Raw genomic sequence first — 7,025 nt, forward strand, 5'->3', positions numbered from 1 at the left:
GGCTACAAAGAGTATTTAAACCAAAACTTAATTAAAACCCTAGCCAAAATAAAACTCTTTCTTCCAAAATAAAACATATGTGGGCCAAGCATCCTCAAGCCCAATTATTCTAGACTAATTCCTATAACTAATAAAATAAACCCATTTAATGAAATAAACAAGTCCATGGCCATCAATCACATAAACATAATAATAGGCCCTAGTTTATGTTGCACTCTTCCATAGCTTGTATCACGTGGATAATCACTGGATCTCCTTCTCTCAATCCCATCTTGAATATTCGGCTCTTGCTAGACTCGTCCCAAGTGGATTGTGCCAATCCTTGCATTGCGTCCTTGCAGTTCTTAACTCTTGATCTTATGATTGCCCCATCTAAAACTTGCAAAGGATCTTTTAAACTTGGTCCACCTTGGTGTCCATCATTCCCCCTCTCCTCAAAAGGATTCGATCTCGAATCTCCACCTGGATCAATGGAAAAAATATCAGAGACATTGAAAGTAGCAGAAATATGATACTTACATGGAAGATCTATTTGATATGAATTTTCATTAATTTTTTCAAGAATTTGGAAAAGTCCGTCCAAGTTACTTCTGTCATCAACAAGCAAAAGCATCAAAGCTAAATGAGTAAGTGGATTAAAATCATAAACAAGTTCAAAAGAAGAATAAGAAATAGTAATATGCATGGTCCTATTATATACAAACTCTAATAAAGGCAAATGATACTTCCGCAAACGTTCATGCAACAAGTCAATGAATGACAAATGATACTCCCACAAATGTTTATGAAACACATTTAAAGTCTTCCTTGCACCAAAATGACCACTCCAATTATATGCAAACTCAATGAATGGCAAGCAATACTCCCACCCATGGTCACGCCACACATTTAAAATCCTTTTTACACCATAATGACCCAACAAACCACATCCATGCACTAGCATCTCACGCATAAAACTAGTAGGCTCACAAAGTTTATTATCTTTAAACAAATACCAATCTAGTCTATAGCACTTACAAAACGATGCATTCTCACACGCTCCATACACACTAGAAGAGTTATCATCATTAGCATGCAATTCCTTATCATATGCAAATCTCAATAACTTTGCATCTAAAATGAAGACAAGGACAAACCTTTTTGCTAAAGCATTAACAACAAAATTTCCCTTACCTTGTGTGTATTTGATTACAGGAGGAAAGGTGTCAATGAATTCCTCCCACTTGGCATGCATTCTATTCAACTTATGTTGTCCCTTCAAGTATTTCAAGGACTCATGTTCGTCAAAAAAAGATCGAGTAGGAATTGTCGCACCCGGCACAAAATCAATGTAATGCTCTATATCTCTCTAATAGGTGGCAATCCACTAAATACACCACTAGGAATCATGACCTCATATCCATGCAACAAAGAGACAACAACACTAGGCAATGGTTTGTCAAGTTCGTTAGTAGTAAAATTTGCCTTAGTATAAAAACTCAATTTTCTCTTAGTTTTTCTCTCATTTTTTTCACTCTCTCTTTTCTTTTCACTCTCTTTTTTCTTTTCATCCTCTTTTCTTCTTTCACTCCCTTTTTCTTTTCACTCTTTTTTTTTCTTTCACTCTCTTTTTCATCTTCTTTTTTTGAACTCTTGGCCTCACAATTGTTTTTCAACTCATTCTCTCTTTTCAATTTCACTTGATCTTCATGCACTTGTCTTCGAGTCAATGGAACAAGAGTAATGGTCTTATTGTATTTTACCAAAGTATACTTATTCTTGAACCTGTCAAGAATCACTTTCCTATCATACTGCCATGGTCTTCCCAACAAAATATGGCCAGCACGCATAGGCACTACATCACAAAGCACTTCATCCATGTATTTCCCAATTAAAAAAGAAATTAAAACTTGCCTATTTACCCTAACCTCCCCACAATCATTCAACCATTGCAACTTGTATGGTCTAGAGTGTTTCAAGGTAGGCAAATTCAATTTCTCAATTAAAATAGTGCTATCCACATTTGTGTATTCAGAGCACGTCTGGCAACAAGAGATTCACCTGTCACGGGGTACTCCATTTCATCATCATCACTAGTATCAACCAACCGGGGCATCTCCTCACTATCGCCCTCACTCTCAGTCATCACCTCTCCCTTGTCATGCATAATCATCACCCGCATATTTGGGCATTGAGATGCGATGTGCCCTAAACCCAAACACTTAAAGCATTTAATATCTCTATTTCATGAAAATCTCCATATAGGATTTCAGAAGCACACAATCCATGGTAACCTCAAGTCAAAAAACATACTTTTGGATCGTAATTACCATCCTTACATCTCTGACTTCAGCCCTCATCTTCTGTTGTATGCTACTGCTAGCCAAGAAATGCTTGAAGCAGCTGAGAGTTACAAGGCTCTAGAGCTTATCAAAGTGAAAGATGCGAGCAAAGAGACTGATATATACAGCCTTGGGGTGATCTTACTTGAACTAATTTCAGGGATAGAGCCTATCAATGAGAACCCAACTCCAGAGGTGGGTCTGTTCAAAATGTTTGAATTTTAAATTAAAATATTCATCATAGAGAAATTAAGTCAAAAAATTATTGAGACTGTTTATGCAAGGAAAATACATTTTCCAACAAAGAAGAAAGGAAAAAATAAATCTCATATTTGGTTGAGGGGCCAACAATCGGAGGAGAGGGAGGGAGAAAAGGTGTTTTTGAAGGGACGAAAGTGATAATACCGTGAACCGAAGGGTGGAGCAGGTCGACGGGGTGGGGGAGGGGAAGACAGTGCTTTATTTCTCTCTCTCACACACACAGAAGGGTGGAAGCGTCGGGCACAAAAAAATGAGAATACAAAAAACGTGAGCAGGTGCATGCAGGTCTATTCTCTACTTTGTTGAAACCCATACATGGCGGCACCTCATTCGCCAATGTAAAAATGGGTATGATACCCAACCAGCCCCAAGCGTCTCCCTTTATATAATGTTGTTGGACTATCTTTGATTGTGGATAAATCCCATTTTTCTCGAATGCGTTGAATTATTGATCTTAACCAAATGTATTCCCAGCTTGCTTTATGATTATCAATAATCTCTGAGTGGTTGAAAGAAGTTGCAACTAATGTTTGCTTTACAGATTTCTATGAAATAATAGTACCACCACAAATGTTTGTGATATTCCTTTATATATATATATCGAAAAGATAACCAGAGTCTGCATAATCAATTAATTCAGGATTCGATCATTTTGGATAGAATAATCCCATGTTGGTTGTTGCACGAATGTAGCATAGAGTATGCTTGACCCAATTCCAATCCCTTCAAATTGGTGCAGAATTGTATCTTATTAGTAAGTTAACTGAAAATGGAATATGATCTTGTCTTATGCAATTTTCAAGATACACGAAAACACTAATTTCACTTAGATATGATATTTAGGATCAAGAACTTATTTGTCATCAATTTGAGGGTAAAAGAGGTCATTTTTCATACTAAGTGATCGGACAACCATTGGATACTCAATGGATAAGCTTTGTCTTGCTTTAATTTTTTTTTTTTTTTGACTAATGGACGAGAAGTCCATTTGGAAACCACTCAATTTGTAGGCCAAGAAAAATTTTTATTTTTTCAATATAGTTCATTTCAAACTTATATTTTAAATAAGTTAAGGTTTTAGTGGGCTCTTATGGAGTCTAAGAGTGAAGTATAGGCAGTGGCAGGGCAGGCCCCTCCCAAAGTTTGAAAAAAAAATAATTTATATTAGTCTTTTTATGATTTAATAGGATTATATTATCTCATATTGTGTTGGTTTTTTCTCTAAAATGTTATCTTAACCTCCTCTACAAAATTATTTTGATCTTATAAATTATTTTGACTCAAAAATAGAATAAAAAATATTTTATTATAATTTTAGCTTTGCTCGGCCCCCCCTATAACAAATTTCTGGTTCCGCCACTGAGTATAGGAAAGTCGAAGAAACAAGTAATCAAAAAATCACTTACTATTAAGATGAAAATCTTTTTTTCCTCTATTTAATTATTAACCATAAATGGAAGAAAGTTTTCATCTTCAATTTTAATGTAAAAAAATAAATTAGTTTATTATGATACTAAAGACAATACATGAAAAGGTATTTTAGCATGTAAACTGTTGAGATCTGTCAATAAAGTAAAATGAAAAATAAATTAAAATGACGACGTGGCTCAATAAAACATAAAGATAATGATGCTTCGTGAAGGATATGCACAATTGATACGACGAAATTCGTTACAAAAGATTCATATTTGACCTGACGCCTCTTTATTTTTCATTTGATCTGAAGTAAAGTTTGTACGACTAGTAACCCATAACAATATTTTAATTGAGGAAAATGGTTTTCTTGGTATTTAAATAATTCTTCTCTAGGCTATTTTCTTTTTATAGTTTTATTGTCAAAATTTATTAAGGCAGTATTTATTATCAAAACTTAAATGTTTTGAATGTTTTGAATATTTAAATTTTGGTGTGTAATTTATACCTAATAATAATTCTAAATACTCAAGTTCTAGTTCCATGATGAATATTTAATTCCTTTTTGGGTAAAGATGTTTTAATTACTAATTTTAGTCCATATAAGTCTATTAATTTTTCCTAAGAAATAAATTGACTCAAGTATATTAGTTAAATATCAATCAAGCCAAATTCCAACAGAAGACTTTGAACTCAAATCAAGCTCAAGCTGAACTGAAATCACTATAAATGTTAATCAAGCTAAGCTCGAACATGCATTACTTGATTCAGCTCGACTGAATTTCAATGTTAATCATCTTAGGGCACTCATGTCGACAAAGCTGATTAAGTTGTGAATCTAATTTGAGTTTATCTAACATGGTTACTAGTGATGATGTCGGAGGATGTCTGATGCTTCTTTTGTTCAGTTGAACCATGTTTAAATATCCCAATACAAGCTTAAAAGAAAAGGTTGGGAGCGAAACAAAGTTGTCATAAAAAGTACAAAAAAAGTGTCTTGGATGCTTCAATGAGTTAAAACGGAGCAAGAGGTGGGCAAAATTTCTGTTTTTCCAACTTCGGCCGACTTTTGACAAGGCTCCGACTCTTACGGATGAGTTTGCAAAATTCGGAGTGACTCCGACTCCCCTAGTCGGAGTCAGAGCCCACGTGGGCTCTGAAGTCCGAACTCCAAACTCCGATATTTATTTTTTAAAAAACAATGCATCAAAACGATGTCATTCCACTTTAAGAGGAACAACATCGTTTTGCTCAAACGGGTCCAAAATGCAGGACCCCCTCCTCCGCCCCCCCTCCCCCCACTTTTGCACAATAGTTCCCCAGTTCCCTTTGTCTTCACACTGTGCTTCACCTCCCCTAGTTCCCCACCGTCTGCCGTCACCTGAGGCCACTGCGAGCCACTTCTGAAGTTCATCATAAATTGTAAGCCACTCGGCCACTCAGTTTTTTTTGTACAATTTTAGGGTTCCAAAATCATTGTATTTAAACATTGTGGTTTCAAATTTTTGAAATGTGTTTGATTTGTTATTCTTCTCAATGATTTGTTGTTTGCATTTTAATGATTTCGCTTGTTGGGCTGTTAAATTTAGGAATCGAGGGATTTAGGTTTTGAAAAAATAGGATATTTGTATTCCAGGTGACGTTCGTTGAAGTGTCGCTCGAGTAAATGTCACACAGATTGTTTGATCGAGCTTTCGCCCGAGTGTGGCTTGAGCGAACATCACACAGATTGTTCTCTCAAGTATGGCTCGGACAAATGTTCATTTTTTTTTGTTTGATTTAATTTTAAAATCACAAACACGAATAGACACATATGCTTTTCCTTTCCAATGTGTTTCCAATTTGTAGATAATTTTCATAACATGTTAAATAACGGTTGTTTGTTAAATATTTCAGATTATTTGTTCAAACTATGGATGCTACACGATTTGCTACGATTCTCCACAAGAGGATGACGCATAGCTGTTGGCGTCACCGATAGGTACTTCGGGCCGTAGACCCCCATCTAGAGCAGCTACCTCCTGTGCAAGTAGTCGAGTCCCAATAGATCTAGAAGACGTTCATATGCTTAATGAGGAGGAGGAGTTGATGAATGTTGAGGCCGATCTACCAGCACGACCTAGTAAAAAAAGGTCGTGGACATGTGAACCTTTCACCAAAATTTGCGGTGATTGTGAGAACCCTTAGGCTCGATGCCATTATTGTGGGCAACCATGTGGGTGTCATTCGAAGAAGCAAGGCATGTCAGTATTAATCACTGATTACGAGACTTCTATGACCACTGATGACATGCAGATTAAGAAACTATCAATCCCTCAGTACAGTAAGAAGATGTTAAGGGATGTTCTTGCAGAGATAATCATCACTAATGAGATGCCTTTTACCACGGTTGACAAGGCATGCTTCTACAAATTTGTGCATACTTTAGAGCCACGATTTCCCATGCCAAGGAGAAGGTAGTGATGAGGGAAATGTTTGTCGCCACTAGCCAGAAATAAATAGATTATTATTTGTGATTGCGATCCTTGACCTTCGATATAAGTTGGTGATTATAGAAAATTAGATTAGGGACGTCCTCAGTGATAAGGACGTTGATCAGTTTATTAAATTGCTTAAATGTGATATTGATGATTTATATAGTTATTACAACAACAGTGGTCAGTCTTCAATTGAATGTGGTAGCTCCTCACGCCTAACTGGTTCGACATCTTCTTGGGATGACACACATGCACAAAGTCCAGATTTATTGTGACTACGATGGTATCATCAAAATCGATCATCGAGGAATATTATGCAGTGTAAGTCTGAGGTTGAGTGTTACTTTATGAAAGATGTTGAGACACCTAGTGATATATTCCAGATATTAACTTGGTCGAAGGTGAATTTTGGCAATTTTTCAATCCTTTCTCAAATAGTTAGGGATGTACTAGCCATTCCTATCACTACGAACGCCTCTAAGTCGGCGTTTAGCACCGAAGGTCGTGTCTTGGATGCTTATCGAAGGTCATTGTCTCTGACCACCGTTGAGAC

At 36.2% G+C, this 7,025-nt stretch overlaps 1 protein-coding gene across 1 annotated transcript; it reads left to right on the forward strand.

Annotated features, from left to right (window-relative positions):
* Nucleotides 1-2,180: 2,180 nt before the first annotated feature.
* Nucleotides 2,181-6,455, forward strand: LOC118348490 (probable leucine-rich repeat receptor-like protein kinase IMK3). Its single transcript, XM_035690299.1, has 2 exons — nucleotides 2,181-2,516; nucleotides 6,291-6,455. Exons 1-2 carry the CDS (start codon nucleotides 2,181-2,183, stop codon nucleotides 6,453-6,455), a joined length of 501 nt encoding a protein of 166 aa, XP_035546192.1.
* Nucleotides 6,456-7,025: the final 570 nt, after the last annotated feature.

Source organism: Juglans regia, chromosome 1, assembly GCF_001411555.2.
Source record: "Juglans regia cultivar Chandler chromosome 1, Walnut 2.0, whole genome shotgun sequence".
Classification (NCBI taxonomy): domain Eukaryota; kingdom Viridiplantae; phylum Streptophyta; class Magnoliopsida; order Fagales; family Juglandaceae; genus Juglans; species Juglans regia.

Coding starts and splice junctions, on each gene's coding strand:
- LOC118348490 (XM_035690299.1), top strand. CDS start 2,181: ATGTGCCCTAAACCCAAACACTTAAAGCATTTAATATCTCTATTTCAT. Junction 2,517..6,290: donor ATGAGAACCCAACTCCAGAG/GTGGGTCTGTTC, acceptor GATGACATGCAG/ATTAAGAAACTATCAATCCC.